This window comes from Numida meleagris, chromosome 7 (assembly GCF_002078875.1).
Source record: "Numida meleagris isolate 19003 breed g44 Domestic line chromosome 7, NumMel1.0, whole genome shotgun sequence".
In the NCBI taxonomy this organism is placed as follows: domain Eukaryota; kingdom Metazoa; phylum Chordata; class Aves; order Galliformes; family Numididae; genus Numida; species Numida meleagris.
Genome location: NC_034415.1, coordinates 20221910 through 20240525, shown reverse-complemented (window position 1 = coordinate 20240525; position 18616 = coordinate 20221910). Strand labels below are relative to the sequence as shown.

The 18616-nt window shown below is 43.3% G+C and overlaps 1 protein-coding gene across 9 annotated transcripts in view; it reads right to left on the bottom strand.

Annotated features, from left to right (window-relative positions):
• ST3GAL3 (ST3 beta-galactoside alpha-2,3-sialyltransferase 3) overlaps positions 1 to 18616 on the bottom strand; it is a 156549-nt gene that overhangs the window by 39759 nt on the left and 98174 nt on the right. For all 9 annotated transcript variants that reach the window (XR_002440988.1, XM_021404072.1, XM_021404076.1 and 6 more), the window contains 2 exons: positions 8595 to 8658; positions 1894 to 1989 (listed from right to left, as the gene is read on the bottom strand). Coding sequence is in view for 8 of the 9 variants with exons in the window: in XM_021404072.1 (XP_021259747.1) it covers positions 1894 to 1989; positions 8595 to 8658 (160 nt within the window). In the remaining variant the exon portion in view is untranslated. The remainder of the gene's footprint in view (positions 1 to 1893; positions 1990 to 8594; positions 8659 to 18616) is intronic.

Sequence of the window (18616 nt, the reverse complement as noted above, 5' to 3'; positions counted from 1 at the left end):
CCTGAAGCTGTTCTAGAACTGTCAAAGCTGATCTGATTCTCTTTACCACCAGATAAACAAATTCTTGCTGCAACTGGTGGTCCTCACATGGTAAAGTGCAATGCATCAGGAAGCCCCATATACTGCTGGATCACTCCTTTGTCCATAGATGTATTACGTCTTTTTCCCTTGAAATTCACCTGCTAGGTCCCAAATCTGATTCTTCAAAGGAGTTTTGCAACCCATAAAAAAGGATGCTGTACAGAAGGGACTTCCACAGGAGCGAGGGAAGCAGGTGGATACATTTAAGAAGTCTGCTCTCACCTCCTCCAGTCCCACTTCCAGCCACCTGGCTTCATTTAACCTTTACAGTTGACTTTTCTCTCCTTCATCCAACCTGCAACCAGCACAGGTGCTCAGCAGCCCTCTTATCCTCTCAGCTTGCAAACACTCAGATTTATTGATGTAGGCAGAGGGGGTTGAACTTTTCATTTTGAAATTAAACAGTAGATATAAATTTTAGTGGGTGGCCCAGTACAGACAGATTGAAACAGTTCTCTTGCTACTTTGTGAACAGCCTCAGCGCAAGAAGGGGCTATAACTGAACATTAATTCAGTTCAAATGACTGCAAGTCAACGGACTATGACGAGCAGTACAAGATCTTTGTTAGCCACTAATAGCAGGGTGAACTAGGGCTGTGAAAGTTTCATCCTGTTCTGAACAGCCATCGCCCTGTCCAGAGCAATGCTGGGGGAACAGGGAACGGCTCACAGGAACGAAGGACTGAAAAGGATCTTCTTGGTCTTTGTCCAGTTGAGCAGGTATTTATTATTCTATCTATGTTCCATTCTTCCCTCACATGCACCCTGCTAAATTACATTTTCTCTTTGCCTTAAATTCTTTTAGCAATCATTTTCTTTCTTCCGCCTTAGCTAAGAATTTGCCATTACCACCACATCTCGTGGTTGACTAAAGTTCAGAGAACAGTTACGTTCCCTTTTATATGAAATCAGTTATCTTACTAAGGAAAAAAAATACCAGCTTAGACTCCGTTAAACCTGCTTTTATAAACTCACACTGCAGTTTATCCCACTTTTCCTACTTACCATCATAATATTTTCTTACTTGCACTTCAGAACCTGCTCTAATGCTCTGCGCTTTTTCCAAGTCAGACAAATGGGTCTGCAGCTCCCCAGAGTGCATCCCCCTCCCTCCTACACACAATATCTCTCTCTCACTCTCCATTAGTATAGGTATTATGTTTGTTAATCTCCAGTCACCCAGAACACCTCCCTGACTCAACAGATTTATTACAACGAGTTATGACCAGACCTACGATTTCCCATATCAGCATGTTCTTCAGGCAGTGATCCAGCTCCTCAGCAAAAGCAAGAAGTCCTAATTTTGACTGTGGTCATCTCCACTCAATGCCACTTTGTTTCTGCTCCCTTGTACAACATCATTACCAATAGTGAAACAGAGGCAAAGCATTTGCAGCTTCCAAGGCATATCTACTGCTGTTGCACCATTACTGGGTCATCCTTTGTGGAGGTTTCCTGTGTCTTGAGATGTTATGTTGCACAGTTCTTAGTTCTTCCCCTCCTATCTGTGAAGCACTGGCACAGGTTGGCCAGAGAGGTTCTGAGCACCTGATGGAGCTGTAGCTGTCCCTGTTCGTTGCAGAGGATTTGGACCAGATGACTCTTAGGGGTCTCTTCCAACTGAAACGATTCTATGATTCTATTATTTGTAACTTAAACGTGTATGCTTTTTATTTTCCTCTTCCATGTCAGTTAATACTTTCACACCATTGGATCTTGCCACTAGTACAGGTTAAACCTTTACCTGCGTAGTGTACCAACTGAGAGTGAAACTGCATAAATGACAAGAAAACTGTGATGCCAAAGACTCACCTGACAACAACATCATAGTCATCAATTTTTAACCCCAATGACTTATTTGCAAGTACTCCACCATTTCCCACAATAATACATCGTCGACAGCTGAGACTGTGGAGGAAGCACAGAGGGAAGAGATGACTTTTATAGCATGATTTCAAACAGAGAGCTGCACATATTTAGTTTGCATCTACCTCAGAACTCTAAGAAACCTTTTGAAATATGAAGGATTAAGGGGAGGACAGAGATACACTTGATCCCTATCTCACCCCATCAAGCCCAGGCATTACATGTGATAAACTGCTTTCAACACTTCTCCCCACGTGTGGTCTGATGAGATGAGCTGTCGGGACAAGAGTGTCTTCTCCCCAAAACCCCTGGTATGATTGGCTTGAATCAAACCCATCTGTTTAGTTAAACCTCCTCATTATTCACTTAGTACTGAAAAAACAATAAAGAAAAGGCTCAGTGAGGGAGTCCTCTTCCAGCTAATCCTTGTCAGGTTATCCGGGGTGTGCTCACCTTGCTGAGTGCTAAATTGTCACTGTTCTCATGAGAACTCAAGAAATGGAAAAACACCAATGGACAGAAGAAGGACCTGCCCACATCCTCTCCCCAGGAAGAAACACATACATTGATGGAACGGGAAGGAAAATAACCTTAATTAACAGAGACACAGAAAGAGAAGGAAGAGAATGGTTTCTCGTGGAACCATGAGTCACGAGAATTCCGCAGCAAATGTTACAAAGTGATTTCGTTTTGAAGACGGAGAGAAGACTTCTTTCCAGCCATCTAATCCCAAACGCAGCTGGCTCTTCTGGCACTGCGCCTCCAGTTCTGGTAGTTCACTGCCGGAATACGTGTCTGCAGAGCTTTCTTAGGAAAGGGTCCAAGGCAACCAGTTGTTTGGAGCAGATTTCTGCTGGGGGGCTGTCCTACCCCAGGCACTGCTGGATGGTCTCCTCCAGGCTGTCCTCTGGCCCCACTGAGATGCATCTGAAGAGCCAGCACGAGGAAAGCTCTGCTGATGTGGGGTCCGACTCTGCAGAGCGGGGCTGGAGAGCACTTGAAAGATTCAGCAAACCACTGAGGGTTACCCTGCTGACAGCCATTAGCTGGAGATCTGCTCTCAATTAACAGTGCAGCACCCAGAAAGCACTCAGGAACAGCTGCCTTTCCAAGAGAAAACACTTCCTCAAGAAGACAGACTTACGCCTGTGTCCCTAAGGGCCAAGGAAGCAGAGATGTTTGTGGATAATCAAATCCAACAATAGAGGAAGAATTTTATAGATACTGGCACAGTTCTGGTGACAAGGAGAAAGCAGGGGCAAGGTCTGCTTCAGGAGGTATATTGTGGCATGAAAGCAAGAGAAAGAGCCAGTCCCAACAGCAGGAATTGAGTGACAAAGAAGGGAACGGTTTTGTCATAGCCTGTAAGGAAAAGGTGCTGCAAGAGGGAAAGCAAAAACAGTTTGGTTCTGGCCAGGTGAAGTTTCAGATGAAAATAGGCACGTTGGATGATTATGATAAGAAAGTTTCACCTCCTGAACAACAGAGCACTGAGTGAAATACTGTAATTTCTTTCCCCAGCTGTCTCTGAGCCACGACTCGTCTTATTTTTAGTTTTTGATGAAAAATACCATGCTGAAATCCAAAGGCTACAAGTTACAGACACTCCCCTCTACCCACTTGCTTTTACCAATTTTGGATACAGATGTGTTTGTTCCAGTCTTGAACTGCTCGAGCACATCCTTCCCATTTCTGCTAAATTAAAGCACCATCTACTGTCAGCAGCCCCTTCCACATGTGCATGTGATGCTCTCCCTGACGGACAGCTGTGTGTAAACAACTGTCTGGAGGTGGATAAGCAGCCCTGGGTCGGACTGGTGAGCATTAGCTACACACGAGGGAAGCACCAGTTCCATCAGCCAAAGCTGTCCAAGCGGCCTCTCGTTATGGCCCTGTTCCCACACAGCACTCGTAGACTGATCAAAGCCCATTCTTAATTTTCTCTTGACCATACAAACTGGACCAAGTTCATCACATGCCTCATGCTATGGCAGCTCTCCTAGATCTTGAGTCACATTTGCATTACCTCTCCGAACTGCTTTCAGCTTCTCCCGAGACCTCTGAAGCACTGACTCTGGAACACCAGCATGAGGAGCTAATGCTGCTCAAAAACATCCCTTTTGTACAGAGATTTTATATATATGTACATCATTTCAACGTTCCTTTTATAGCCATTGGTTGGCAGAATACAATTCTCATCTTGCAAGCACAGTCTGCGTTGTCACCTCAGAGATGCCTGATTTTTGGTTCAGCTCCAGTAAAGAAGCACTGCTCAAATGAGAGCCCTACGGAAAGGTCGAGACTCGCTCAACCCTCCCATTCCTCACAACCCCACTCTTTGGCTCCAGCAGATGTTTACTGCAATTTCACGTTTCCTCCAGATCAGCGTCAGTCACTGGGAATACCTGCCAGCAGACTTGCACTGGAAGTTCACTAAAGAATTAATTCTCAGCCCTGACAGTAACTTTCAGAAGCTGTGTGTCATACTCCGTTCCTAAAAAGCTGATAGGTCTACAAAGACTTTGCATAGAACATAATGCTGGACAGAGACAAACAACTAATGTCTGTCTTTGAAAATGTTACCCTTTATCTAGCTTCTAGCTTATCTAAAAAATATCCCACTTACATGAAAAGGTTTTATTTCCACAAAACCCAAGATAAGTGACATCAACTGTGCTGCCAGCCTTTTTCCAAATTTTCCAGCATTTTTCCTACAAAACCAAGCTCATCAACTTACCGTCACCCCGTATCTCTTACATTTGCTGTTCTAGCTAACGTTCCAAGAAGGGTTAAAAAGCAAATAGTAACAATAAAGAGAACCACTTATTTAACTCTTTAAATATTCTCCAGAGCTTACTGATTTAAAAAGACATAATTGCCATTTAACATCTTCACAGTTACTAACAAAAAATACAGGGCATATTTCACTGTCACGGTAGCACGGGACATCCTCATTCTCTCTTTATTCACCACCCTCCCCCTAGAACCTAAGGTTTAGTCTTTGATCTCCTAATGGCATTTTTTTTTTTTTTTTTTTTTTTTGAGAAGTGCTTTACACACCGTCACCGCAACGCCAGCCATGCTGTGGGACATTGAGAAGATTCTAGGGCCACCGTAGTGGCATTGTGAGAGGGAAGTGTCAGGCACCGGACCCCACTTTCTGACAGTAGTTTGTACACTTGGCACTGAATTGCTGGCTCCAGGCAAGATTTTGGCTAAAGAAACACACGGTGCAGGCAGTATCAGTTACATAGCTCAATTGTTTCCCTAAAAAGATGTGCAAACACCTTTTGGTTTGCCTACATATCACGTCAATCCCATACGCCTTTTCCAGAACAGCTCGCATACTGAATCATCAGACGGAGCCCCTGTTCCAGTTTGCTACCCGGGTGGTATGAAGGAGGGTCATGGACTTTCCAGACCAGAAAGGCATTCCCTAAAGCCCCAAGCTGGGAGCTGGAGCCAGATGTGCAGCCTCTGACACATATGCTCAGAGCTTGAGTTCATCTACACCAAGACCACGATTCACGTCGACATTCTGGAACAATGCAGCACTGTAAGCACACGTACACATTGTAGCAATTCCTATTTCCTCTTCCTCCCTTGTCAAAGCACTTCAGGGATTTGTAAGGGGAAAAAAACCACAAAGCCTTCCTTTACGCAACTTTGGAACTGAATGCTTTGAGGAAAGATGTAACAGTAATTAAAAAAAAAATACATCTTGAGGGCAACTGGTGCTTAGGGAGGCTTAGCATATGCTGGGCTGATCCGGCTGCTGCTTCTTATACCAGTGCTATCAGCCTGGAGGGACACAGACACCTCTCCTGCTCCATCAAGTTCCTTCCTCATTGTTACTTTACCTACTGTATTAGTAAATACTATGCTATAAGCTCAAACTCTCCATTCTCCTTCTTTACCACCTGGAAGCAATACAAAATGGTCTGATTCTCCCCAGGAAAGCTCAGGGCTGAGTTCCAACTACCATCACAGAGACAACTACAACTTTACCTGCCTCCTGCCCTGGAGTAGAAGCACGTTACCAAAAGCACTACAACACAAAGGTGCCATAATAAAGATGACACGGAAAATAACTAAGAAAGCAGGACATCACTTGCACTGTTACAGAAGTGAACTATAGCATTTGTTCACATGCCCTCCAGCCGCTGCAAGTTGTTAACAAAACCCTCTGCTCACAATGGAGGGATTAGCTGGAGTGAGTTGACAAAGCTGCTCTGGGATGATGAAAGGTGTACGCATACCCGGAAGGATTGAGTTTGCCTCATTTCAGCACCACATCAGTACATTGTGTCAGGAAAGGTGCATCAGGATGCCCTTTTGACACAGGGATAGTCAAACAAACAAGTTCACTTCCAGGGCTTCCAGGACATAAGTGAAGTCAACATCTCAAAGGGATAGCTTTGTGAAGGAGGACAGAAATGGAGAAGCTTGGGTGGGGACAAGACTGCAGGCTTGGTGTAGATCCCCCACTACACTGCCCTAATCCCCTCTTTCCTTCCTATGCTCTCACGCACTGCTCTGACCTCACCTCCCCTGCCTCTCCCACCCTTCCCCCGGGAAAGCTGCAGTCAGCATGTGGTTACATGAACGCTTGCTTCAATAGGTTCAGAAGCGCTCGCCCTCCCCACCCATTCCTATGCCTCTGCCTCTCATGCTGCTGCTCCAGCGCTGTGCCTGCACAACTGTTCAGTGGGAGGGAAGCTCTGCAAATGAGGTGACTGAAATGATCTAGGTTAAGAGAAAAACTCACTTTAAAGCCTGCCTTCAATCTAGGTGTTAGGAAAAAATTACTTACTGGGAGAGCAGTCAGACACTGGAAGACTTCCTAGCAAGGTGGTTGATGTCCTGTGCCTGTCTGTTCAAGATGTGTTTGGATAATCCCCTTAATTACATGCTTCAACTTTCAGTTAGGCCTGAAGTGGTCGAGCAGTTGGACTCAATGATCTTTGTAGGTTGCTTCCAACTGAACTATTCTATCCTAAACATTAGCAGCACAAGGAGAGAATAAGAAACAACAGAGCAGGTCACAGAAGAAGGAAAGATAGCTTCTTACATTGTCTTTGCCAACAGAGACAATGTTGATGCAACCCCATTCTAAAGAGAAGGTGAGCTTGGAGCATCTTTCCTACTGCTAGAATCAGCTCACTAGACTCCAAAAAGCCTACATGTGGAGGGGCTCAAAGGATCTCCTAGTCTGACCCCTTGTACATCACAGACCAGTTGCATTTAGTGGTATTGGACAGGAAGGTCTTTATACCATTTGTTAATCTACGATTCTATGATCTCTTACCCAACTCTGTCACAACAGAGTACTTTTTCAGCCCATAAATCAGGCCTGCTCCAGTTGCTGCAAAGTGATGAGTAAAGGGTGAAGATGGAGACTTTCTTCTTGAATGGTGAGCAGTAAGGAAGTGATCCAAACCTCAGGCCCCTGCTCCCTCCACACTGGAGCTGCCTCAGAAAGGAACTGTCGGCTCTGCTTTGACCTTGAGACAAGATGAAAGAGTAGCTAGACTTCCCTCAACAGTGTGCTCCACCAACACTTCTGAAATCCAAAATAGCAGATGCTCCTTTCTGCCAGGACTGTAATTCATTAATGATCGCACCAGCAGAATGTTTTGGGAAGCATACCCAAATCTTCATTTGGCAAACTTCAAAGAAACCTAAATTAGCACAGGGATTGCAAATAAGAAGAATAAACTTTCAATATAGAGATGAACTTCCAACCGTAACTACAGTTGGCAAGATCCACAATCCACATGAGAGCTGTGGAAAGGCTGGAGGAGCTCATGAACTCTGTCACGGGAAAGTAGGAGAAAGGGTGCTGAGCCAGGGAATAAAACCAACGTGTTTAGAAAGCAGGAACCATGCTGTTAGTCTGGGTTCAAGGAAGAACCACTGCTTGGAAAGGAGTACTATAGGACTTCCAAAAGAGATCATACCCCAGTGAAAACCTATGACTGCTTCTGAAAGAAAGTACCTCCAACCCAGGAGGTAACACTAGATCAAAACTGCAGGGCAAAAGGAAGGACTGACAGAAAAAAAGCAATAGGGAAGACTAAAGGAATAATGCTGGGAAGCTGATCATAAACATGTCAGTGAGTCTCAGAAGCAAGCTCTACAATAGGACTGAAGAATCAAAGGAACTTCTTCCAAAGGCATCAATCCAAATACCTCAGGACCCTGGAGTACTGCTATCGCATCCTGGCACAGGCTTGGACAATCACACATTCCTGCCTTAAGAGTAAGGAATTCACAAAACATTTTGTTAAAACAAGCCAGATCCTTCTTTCCCTCTAAGAGGTTCTTGTGATCCTGTTGCTTTGTCAGAAAGGCTGAAAAGGAATAATGTGTTTATTGAAAACTTGCTATTTACTTATTTGAAAAATAGTCAAGAGAGTGTATTGTGACACCATAGGAAACAAAAGATTAGGAAATAGTCAAAAGGTAAAGGCTTTTTTCCACTTATGTTTGACTTAAAAGGCCTCTTAGAGTTTACAGTTTACTGGAAAAAGGACTGTTTCCAGCTCCTGATCCACCTCCAAAGCACAGCCGATCTCTGGCAAAACTTATTTAGGACATGGAAAATAATTGTTCAACTGCTACTACTCTAAAAGGTCTCATCTTACCTGTCAAGAGCTGGAGTTAGACGGTAATCTTTGGTTGCTGACAGGATGGCTTTGATCAAATTATCTAGGGAGAAAGAAGAAGGCATTAGGAAGAAGCTCTCACTTCTAACAGAAATGAAAAACAAAGTGATGTAAAGCATCTGAAGCAGTTACTTGGAGGAAGCAAGGTTCATATCAGGAATAACAACTTTTACTTGCATATAGCTATTTTCTCTGGACAATAATCTTCACAAACTGTCTGTGAAGACATGTGATGGGCCAAGTTTTGATGTAGTGCCCAAGTGACTTGCACAGAGAGAGTGCCAGGAAGCAGACATAGTCCTGTACAAGGCAGTGGTTTCACGCCCACTTCCCTGGAATTGCAGTTCCACAAACACTTCAGACGTGAAAAAGCCAGTGCTTTAATGCTTGCTTTCATGCAAGCTTTTATGCAGCTAAGTGGTGAACTGAACGTAGGGTCAGCAAATAGATATAGTATTTCTCTGAAATACTATTCTAGCATATAATTATTTTCAAACCAGGGATTTCATGTGTCGGTATAGGCTCTGTGTATCTGGCAGCCATGAGTAATTTCTGTTCTATGAGCTCACAGTCCTCCTGAATTCATAGGGACCCATTCATTTTCTGATTTTGAATCTGGCTTCTCCTAACTTCAGTTATACTGGAGAAGACTGTGAGCAATCAGTTCCCTTCCACCTTCCTTAGGAGATTACAAATATCTCTCATATCCTCCGGCTACATATACTAGTCAATTGGTTCAAAAGTGCTTAGGAAAAAAACAGCCAAAAGGAGTAAATAAGTCACATTTCTTTATGAAAGATTAAAAATGACACAGTAACTTTGAAAAGACTGACATCAAGTGATTGTTTACAGTGAACCGAAATAGTTTTCCTGATAGACGCTACTTATGGCATTTGGCATATGGCAAAAGAGGTTTGGGTACCTCTTTTAAGCAAGGACTTCCATTCTTATGCACTAGTTATGCTCTGCAGAAACTGCAGGATGAGGGTGTAGGACAAACTGAGGCAGCCAATGTGCTAAACAACTTTGAGCCTGACAAGAAACTGGTAAGACACAAGGCAGACATAAAAAGGTGAAGAACAGAAAACCACAGACGGCTCCTCTCAATTTAGTGAGTTTCTGACATGGCATTACTGACAGCCCCTGCCAATTGTTGAGAGCTGCGAGCTGTGATTACTTCCAGAAGAAGAACAACGTTCAGGAATAGAATAAGGAAAGAAAGAATTCATAGAGTAAAAGTCACTCACTTTGCTAAACAGAACAGTTTTTGTTTTCCTTCATTTGAAGATTTCTTTCTGACACGTTGACAACAGACTCCCTCTCCAACAGGAATGCTATTTCCCTAAGTCTTCTGCAACAGCAGTAGGTTGTCGCGACCTCTAATGGCACCACGCCACAGCCCTCTCCTTGGCCTGTCTCTTACGTTGACTTTTACTACATGGTATACATTACTGTGGTTATTTTCCCACACTCTCAGAGAAAAGAGATCAAAGGATCCTGTGTCAAGGGCTGCAACCTCCCATCTACCAAGCTTTTCTCATGCCAGGTTTGCTCTACCATCCAAAGATTAACACTCTGCACTTCTCGGAGGCCATTTGTTGTATTAGATCAAAAATCACTAATGCACTTAAATAATTTGTTTTTTCTCATCTTGCCAGCTAATTAGAAATGCCTTCATAGAAAACGTTCAGGAATTAAATAGGACTACTTTAGGACTGGGTATGGCAGCATCTGGAATGGGAGTGTTCCCCATTCCCATCACCCAGTTTGTGTCAGAAAACACAAACAAACCAAACAACAAGATAGGACATTCAGAAAAGATAAAAATAGCTAAATGGGAGATATTTCTTCAGCAAACCCCTTAATCTATCAATACATGGCATCCAAAGAGGTTTGGATGATGCACAGATCACAAGTGCCATTATTCAAAACTGCTGACTGAAACTCAGAACACAGTACTTCACTGCTGAGTGCTGGCTTGTGGCAGCCATGAAGGCAGCCCAGATGCCCTCAGTGACAGTTTCTCCAGTTTATCATCCTCACTAGAAGTCACGTATAGACGCCAGAACTACTAAAAGGAAAAGCTAACGGTGTGGGTAGGGGAGAGGCATTAGATCTTTTCAGTTGAGCTGGAACTCTGCTGGAAGTTGCACACTATGCTGTTGCTGAGGTGGGCACCTTGCTCATGGCACCAGAGACCAGCCTGAACTGAACGTGTCAAAAACTGAAGGACTCTGAGCAGAGCAATCCAAGGGCAGTGTTTCAGGAAAGCAAGTTTTGTTCCTGATAATTGCCAGGTTTTCTCCATCTATATTATTATTTTTAAAGGCATCAACTATGTATGGCCCTTGCTTAACATTGGCAGTATCAGTGGTAGGTTGAAGGTTGGGTTAGATGATCTTGCAGGGCTTTTCCAACCCTAATGATTCTATGGACCCATGCTTGAAGAGAAATTGATTGGTTAGGGCAACAGCTATGCATACAATTTGTGGAGTTTTTTGGTAGATGGTTCGCCCACGCTGTGAGGAAAGCAAGGCATGGATGTAGACATAGTGCTGGCATAGCTTCTCTTGCTTGGCACCTGAGAGGAACAGAACACTGGTGGGTGTACCATTGCACCCAGGAGGGGCCAGGAGGGGCCTGAGTATACATGTTCTCAGTACTACAAAAGATAAAATAAAAATCCTTCCTGTTACAAGCAACAGTTATGTGTGCACTCACCTCCTGCTTCCAGGGCCAAGGCACGCAGCCAGATCAGGTGTAACAGAATTCATTAGCTCAGACACATCCCCATTCAGGCAGGTCTCATTCTTTGAGAGACATTTCCTATCTGGAAATGTTTCAGTTACTTCTGTTTGGTGCAGAACCCCAGCAAACCAGTCCAGCAGACATGTCTCAGCATCACACGCCTGGAGAGGCGGACCCTGAGGGGCACGGTGCAGAGACCAGAGGGGCTCTGAGGAGGGCCAGCCCCGACCCAGCAGAACTCATGGCTGCCTCAGTAAACGCAACAGCAGTATCACCACACATGCATTGTTCTTCCTATTCTTTCTGTGCAACTCAAGGCAGACATCACCAACACTAAATCCTTCCTCCAGCCTGTAGGAAAACAATAGGACCATAGAATCACTTGAGTTGGAAGGGACCTCTAAGGGTCATCTAGTCCCACTTCCCTGCAATGAACAGGGACGCCTACAGGTGCTCAGAGCCCTGTCTAGCCTGACCTTGAGTGTGTACAGGGACAGAGCACCCACCACCTCTCTGGGCAACCTTTTCCAGTGCCTCACCACCTTATTGTAAAAACCTTCTTCCTTATATCCAATCTGAATCTCCCCTCTTTTAGTTGGAAACTATTTCCCCTTGTCCCATCACGACAGATTCTCCTAGTCTGCCCCCTTCTTTCTTACAGACCCCCTTTAGATACTGACAGGCTGATCTCAGGTCACCCCAGAGCCTTCTCTCCTCCAGGCTGAACAGCCTCAACTCCCCCAGCCTCTCCTCGTAGGGCAGGTGTTCCAATCCCTGGATCATTTTTGTGGCATTTAAACCAATTTTTGTAGGGAAAGAGAAGTTAAAATTACACAAGCCATTCCCAGCTCTACCTAACAGCCTGTGATGCATCCCTCAGAGAAGCCAGAAGAGTGCATTCCTCCCTCTTGCCCTGAGAGGCAGAATGTACTACTTGGCAAAAAGAAATAAGGAGGACAAAATGCAAGAGAAGAGTTTCCCAGGTGGGGCTCCCACCAGCACAAAGCCGGGTAAGAATCACCTTGTTTTGCTTCCAAATGAGTCAATGGGGCGCTGCTGCATCTCTGCAGCTCCTTGGAGGGCACATTCACCAAAACCCTCACTTTCTTCCAGTATTAAATAACGAACACATCACTGGGGCAAGCAAGCTATGACAGTTTTCCACAGCTAAAGTTTCTGTTTATTATACTTCTTCACTTGTCACGGAGAATTTAGGTTACTGGGGACCAAGGGAGGCTATTTAACCCATTTGTCTATCAACCACTATGCACGCACTATTACTATACAAACAGAGCAATAAGCCTCTGCACATTTTCCTCCCATCTAGAGGAGGAGTTGACCACATTTATCTAAGAATCCTGAGTTATCATGACATATTCTATCAGCTTTTCCGTACAACAGCAGAAGATTCAAAAGCAACTCAGGACTGCACGGTTTCTCTGAGCTAAAGTACATCTTGACTTCAGGTTGACCCTGAAATTTTCAGACATTTGGAAAAACTAAAAGTAAATAGTTAGAAATTAGGCGGGCAGTGACCACACAGTGAGAGCCAGCCTAAGTCTGAATTCTATCATTTTTATCTGTTATTTATGTGGAAGAGTGGAGACCTTCACTGTAAATGTCAACAACACTTAGCACTGTTGTTTCTAATGCCTAAGCTTCTTGCTAGTATCATTTAAAAAAACTGAGACCTTTCACTCCACAGAGTTTACTGCGGCCATCTCACAGGACCTACTTTCTGCCTGCCCTAAAAGCAAGCATGTTGGGCTGCTCTCAAATGGCCAAGAGAAGGGGCTGTAATGTTTCAAATTTACCATACCAGACATCTTCCTGTGAAATCAGCAAGCCTACATGCCCTTATTGCCACCAATAAGAACTTGAAGGTCATGCGTGAGGGTCATGGAATAGCACGTATGTGAGAAGGAGTGATGTTTTACAGAACGATTTGCCATCCGGGCACCCATCATGAAGCCATGGACTTGGGTCCCACCGCATACTCTGTCCCAGGAACACCCCATCCAGAACACGATTTGTATTTTAGAGAAGCTGGGAATCCAGTGAGCACAAGAGGAATCAAAGAGGGTCTGAAATTCCTTGTAGCCACTCTTTCTATTGATCAGCTAACTTTGCGATGTCCGTGCAAGAGAAAGCAGCTGCAAAGGCTTCCAGAACTTCGAAGCATACTGCTAACACGTGAACTGGCTCTCCAAGACAGTCAGCTACAAACTGCAGGAATCTGTCCTCAGATCAGCTCTTGTATGTAAACACAAGGCAATGTTTTCTTAAGGTTATAGCTGTGCCAGATTTAGGTGGTTTGCTTGACATGGACCTTAACAACAGCACTTAAAACCACCACCGCTTCCAGTATCACAGTACTTCCATTGATGATTTTTAATCATAGTATAAAACACGTATTTAGTGTTGTACAGATACAAAATACAAAACAAAAGACAGAAAAAAGCCTCCCTAACAATTTTAGGAAATCCTGGCATGTGGTAAATGTAAGCTCCAGAAAGCCCTTAAGGTCTTTTTTTATAACAAGATATAAATAAAATACATAACGTTTGGACTCTTGATTTACATCGTAATTTTAGAGCCTTCAGGGATTTTTTTTTCCAAGCTTTTCTTCACAACCAAGAGTTTGTTTTTTTCAGAATACAAGCTTAGTTCCCAACATAATCCCACGGCTCGGAAAGTTGGAACGTTAATTAAAAAAACAATTATGCCAGAACACAGGCAACATTTTGCAATAACCACGCGTTAACCATTTTGATCCATATTCAACTCTGATGTACGGGTAGGAATAAAGTCTGCAGAAACAGCCCTTAATCCATGCCAAATGAAAGCAAACCCTGAAGGATTCGTAACGTGCTGTCCAAAGATAAGAGGAAAAACAAAGACAGGTGTAAAGAGGACTGTTCTCCCTTTCATTGCTACATTTTTGATGCCACTTCTCAGGCGGCCAAGCAATGTCTTCAAGGCCAGAAACCTCTTCAACAACTACTGCAGCAATTTCTAATTTTCCTGAGCCTTGCAGAAGCATTGCAATACAGCACCCAAAACAACCAGAGAACACCTGCTCTTCCCTCTAAGAGGTAAAAGATAGGGATAACATCCACATCTCAAGTGCACTTCAATACTGCTGGGAAGAACTTTACTTTGGAATCACCCAATCAACTTCAAACTTGGGGCTCAAGATCCCCCTCAACACTTTTTGCTTCTCAGTGGTTTGGAGAAGAGCTATTCTCTAAGCACATTCAACAACAAAGTATCCATTTTTTAATTGAAATAGAGAACTCCACTGGAGGGTTGCATTTTCCACAAGAGACCTCATGATTGAAGGTTGATTTAACCTCAAAACCCTCAGGATTTCTTCCCTTTAGAGGCTTTATTTAGTAACAAAAAGATGGTCCTCTACCTCTTCTGAAACTTGAACATTCCTCCCACCCCCACAACCTCTCATTTAATTTCTTGAGGCTATATAATCAGCTAGATTCCCTGGGGAAACAGCAACATTTTTATAGATATATTCTCATGTGATAATGGCAACTATTACCAATTTTGGTCAAGTGTAAAATTCTAGTGGGAAATAGATCCGAATTCTGCCTCAATCACATTCAAGAAGAAACAACGTTGTGTTAATACCTACTCAGAACAGAATTAACAGCTATACATGCCTCTGCTTCTTGCTTAGTAGTTAAGAACACATGGAAAAGAAGAAAACGCTCACAGGAGGAAAACCATCCATACAACAGAGTGTAGATAACATAACCAAGAGAAAGTTGGAGAATTAAAGCAGAAGAAAGACATCTCATTATCAGGTAGATCCAGCCAAAAAGTAGGAAAGGCGTCTGCATACAGTACTTCAGTTTCTGTAAAGTGCTGGAAGAGCAGGTTGGGAAAGACCTACTTTTCTGATAGTTTTAGTTCAGGCCAGTTGTGAATTTCAGTTGTGATGACCAACAGAATTACATTTTCTCAGAGATAAAACATAGCTCATGCCAAGAAAGTTGATGTGGAAGCGTCACTGTTTGAAGAGTTAATCACATGACACCCCTCCATCCCCATGGGAAGAAAAACCATGCAAAACAACAAAAAAAAATAACATGCAAGAAAATAATAGAATATTTTTTCCTGATAAAATTTTGATATGCCATCTTTGCACACTCGAAAATTCAACATTTCACTGAAGATGAATGACCTCTCCCCCAAGAGACCAATGAAAGCACTGCTAAGCAGCACTGAACCATGGTTCTTCCCAGCTGCATTCACACAAAGGAAAACATTCAAATAAAACTGAGCATGAGAACAATCAACCCTTGCGCAATGTATCTATTAGTATTGGTGCTCTGGTAAACGTCCCTCTTGTATCAGATGAAAATATGAAGTCCACTGGCCAGTACTACATATTACATTCAGTAAATATGTAGAACTTCAAATACGTTCTTAATATTCTCATATCCCAGTGGGGGAGAAATGCCTTTCTGCATTGCTGGTGAGAGCAAATTCTGAGCTGGTAACATGACAGCCACTCCCTAAGAAATAAATATCACCTTCAACACCAAACCAATGCTGGGCCAGCAAAGCAGCCTCTCTGCTTAAAATGATCTAGCAGGAACAAAGGTAGAAGTGAAGACCTATAATTACTGCTATGCAGTGACACCATTACCGACTGAGTGCATGAAGGAGATATTACACATCTCATGTTTGCTTAGTTTTTTAGTGTATGCTATGCCATATGTTTTCGCTTAAGTTTAAAAAACCCTGCAGCAACTCCCATCCTCATTACAAAGAGATGATGCCAGATACTAGCTACTCTTTCTTATGAAAGCCTTTCATATTCTTTCAGCTACATGTACTGAGAAATTCTATTAATAGTCAGGTATTTCTCCAGCCTTGTTTGTTGCCCTTCTCCAAATAACTCTTTCCTTTTGCTTTAGCTACAGAGGTAAATTTGGGGAGGAGGCCCTCTGGGATAAATAATCTCACTAACACTATAAACAATTTTCCATTGCTTATTCATTGACAAACTTAACCCTGAAAGCCGTGCACTTGCCAGGGGAATTCTGCAACCATATGGGCAGCCTGTGAGTATTCATACCTCCATAAAAACCTTCCATGTAACTCATTTAACAGCTTGAGATTGTTGCAGTCTCCTTGTTCTTCACAGAAAAAAAAAAAAAAGAAAAAAGCTGCAAGAACAGGCCTGGGGGGTGCTGGGAAAGAAGCATTCCAAAAAAGCAACTGAGAGCCTTGCACATGGTGGAACGCGGGAGGCACTCCAGCATTTCAGCCAGTTCTGAAACAATAGCCTGGGACACAGGAGGGTGCTTGAGGTTTGAGCTGTCCTCCACGGGACGTCTTACCATCTAGCTTTTAGAGTTCCCACTTCTTGTTACAGTTTGATCTTCTCGACAACTCTTAAAGATGAGTAATTTCATGGTGTTCCTGAAGGATAAACCTTACTTGGGCTGCATACATGCTAACCAACAAACAAGCAGCAGCACAGTGTCCCACAAGCATCTCCTATTAAACACTAGTTAGCAGAGTCCTTGTGCTCGTCACCGGACCAGAAAACACTCTCCTCTAGTTCCTAATCCATGCACAGGTTCAGAGGCTCACACAGGTGGGTGACCTTTCTGGGTAGGAAGCCGAAATATACCCACACACTTTTCTGGGGAAGGGGCAAGGACTTAACCTGTTCGTACAATGAGATTAATTGCCTTCAGGGCTCGTTTATTAATAGAGATGCAACCAAGGAGTCACGGAGGCACATCCTATTGTTGATCCTGCCAAGTCACACAACAGGAGACAACAAAGCCCAGCATGACACTGGCGGGCTCAGTATTAAAGTAAGTGCAGTCAAATGTGACAATGGGCTGTTCAACAATGTGGTCATTCTTCATCACTTAGAAAATCCTGATTTAGATTCTGAAAAATAGCCTCATACATTCACAGCCAGCTGCAGAAGTCACAACTGTGTGAAATCTAGAGCCATCGTTTCACTAAAGGCCAAACAGATACTTGTAGAGACCATTTGGGGTTAAAACCTGCAAGCAAATACATCAGACTTTTTCAGAAAATATGACACATTTGCACACAGAGAGAGCAAGAGTTCCCAAAATGGGCTACAGACATCTATGATGAATGCAAGGATGCCTTAAATCTGCTGTACTGGCTCCCACGCTGGGACAGTTCTCAGCTCTGCTTCTGTCCCAGGTAGCTGGGGACTGGGATCGGGTAAGCAGGCCTGAATCTCGGGTGAACAGAGGAATCAGAGTTGACAAGTACAAGAGCTCTATGTCTATTTACGACACTTTAAGAAAAAGGTACACTGATTCTCATAAATCCCTGTTCATATTTCTAATTCATTGCACAGAACACTCAGGGATCACCTACCGCACCCATCATTTCGTGAACTCCTGTTCATAAGGAAGTAGGGAAGACACCTGCTTATACCAGCGCTTCTTTCATTTAGCAGACAAGTAATCAGTAACGTGGTTAATCGACAACAGCAGCCATTTCCAATCCGACATGAAATGCAATAATTTATCTCATAATCAGAATCATTTGAGGGACATCAAGAGTCTAAACACATTCATACTTAGAACAACATTCATCTTGGGAGCTCCCTAAGGCAAATGCTCTTCTTGGAGAGAGTGAAGTCCAGATCACAAAAACCCCTTGCACGCGCTAATGGCCAAATCAGATAATGGCCAAAGGACTAAATGTGCATTCTTTCCTGAAAAATGTCAAATGTTAACCTGCCTAAGTTATACCGCATGCTTCTTATCAGCTTGAGATGGAAAAATCATTTGCAATCAGATTCTTTTTGAAGAAAATGAAGATCCCTAAAGAACTGTCAAAATGATCTGCATGCTGCCTTCTTGATATGAGAGCAGTGGTCCCGCCCTTAAAATTCCTGACCCTTTTCTACTCTTTTGCATGTGATTTATCCAGATGTGTTACTCCGAATTAGTGCAGCTCAGTAAACAATGCTCCACAAAAGCTGCTTTCCCATAAAGTCTGCAAAATCAGAATTGTTCTTTCCTGGACCAGTGAACACCAAGTGGCGGATAGAAAAGGACTTTATCCTTTCCAGAGACAAAGCAAAGAAAAACTTTGCTATGAGTTTGAAGACCTTTCAGCTGAAAGCCTGAAGAACAGAAAGAAACTTTAATAAAAGCGAACAGAATGTATTATCTCTGAAGCTGCTCAGAGTCTCTCAATTTCATAACTTTGGTACTTCCGAG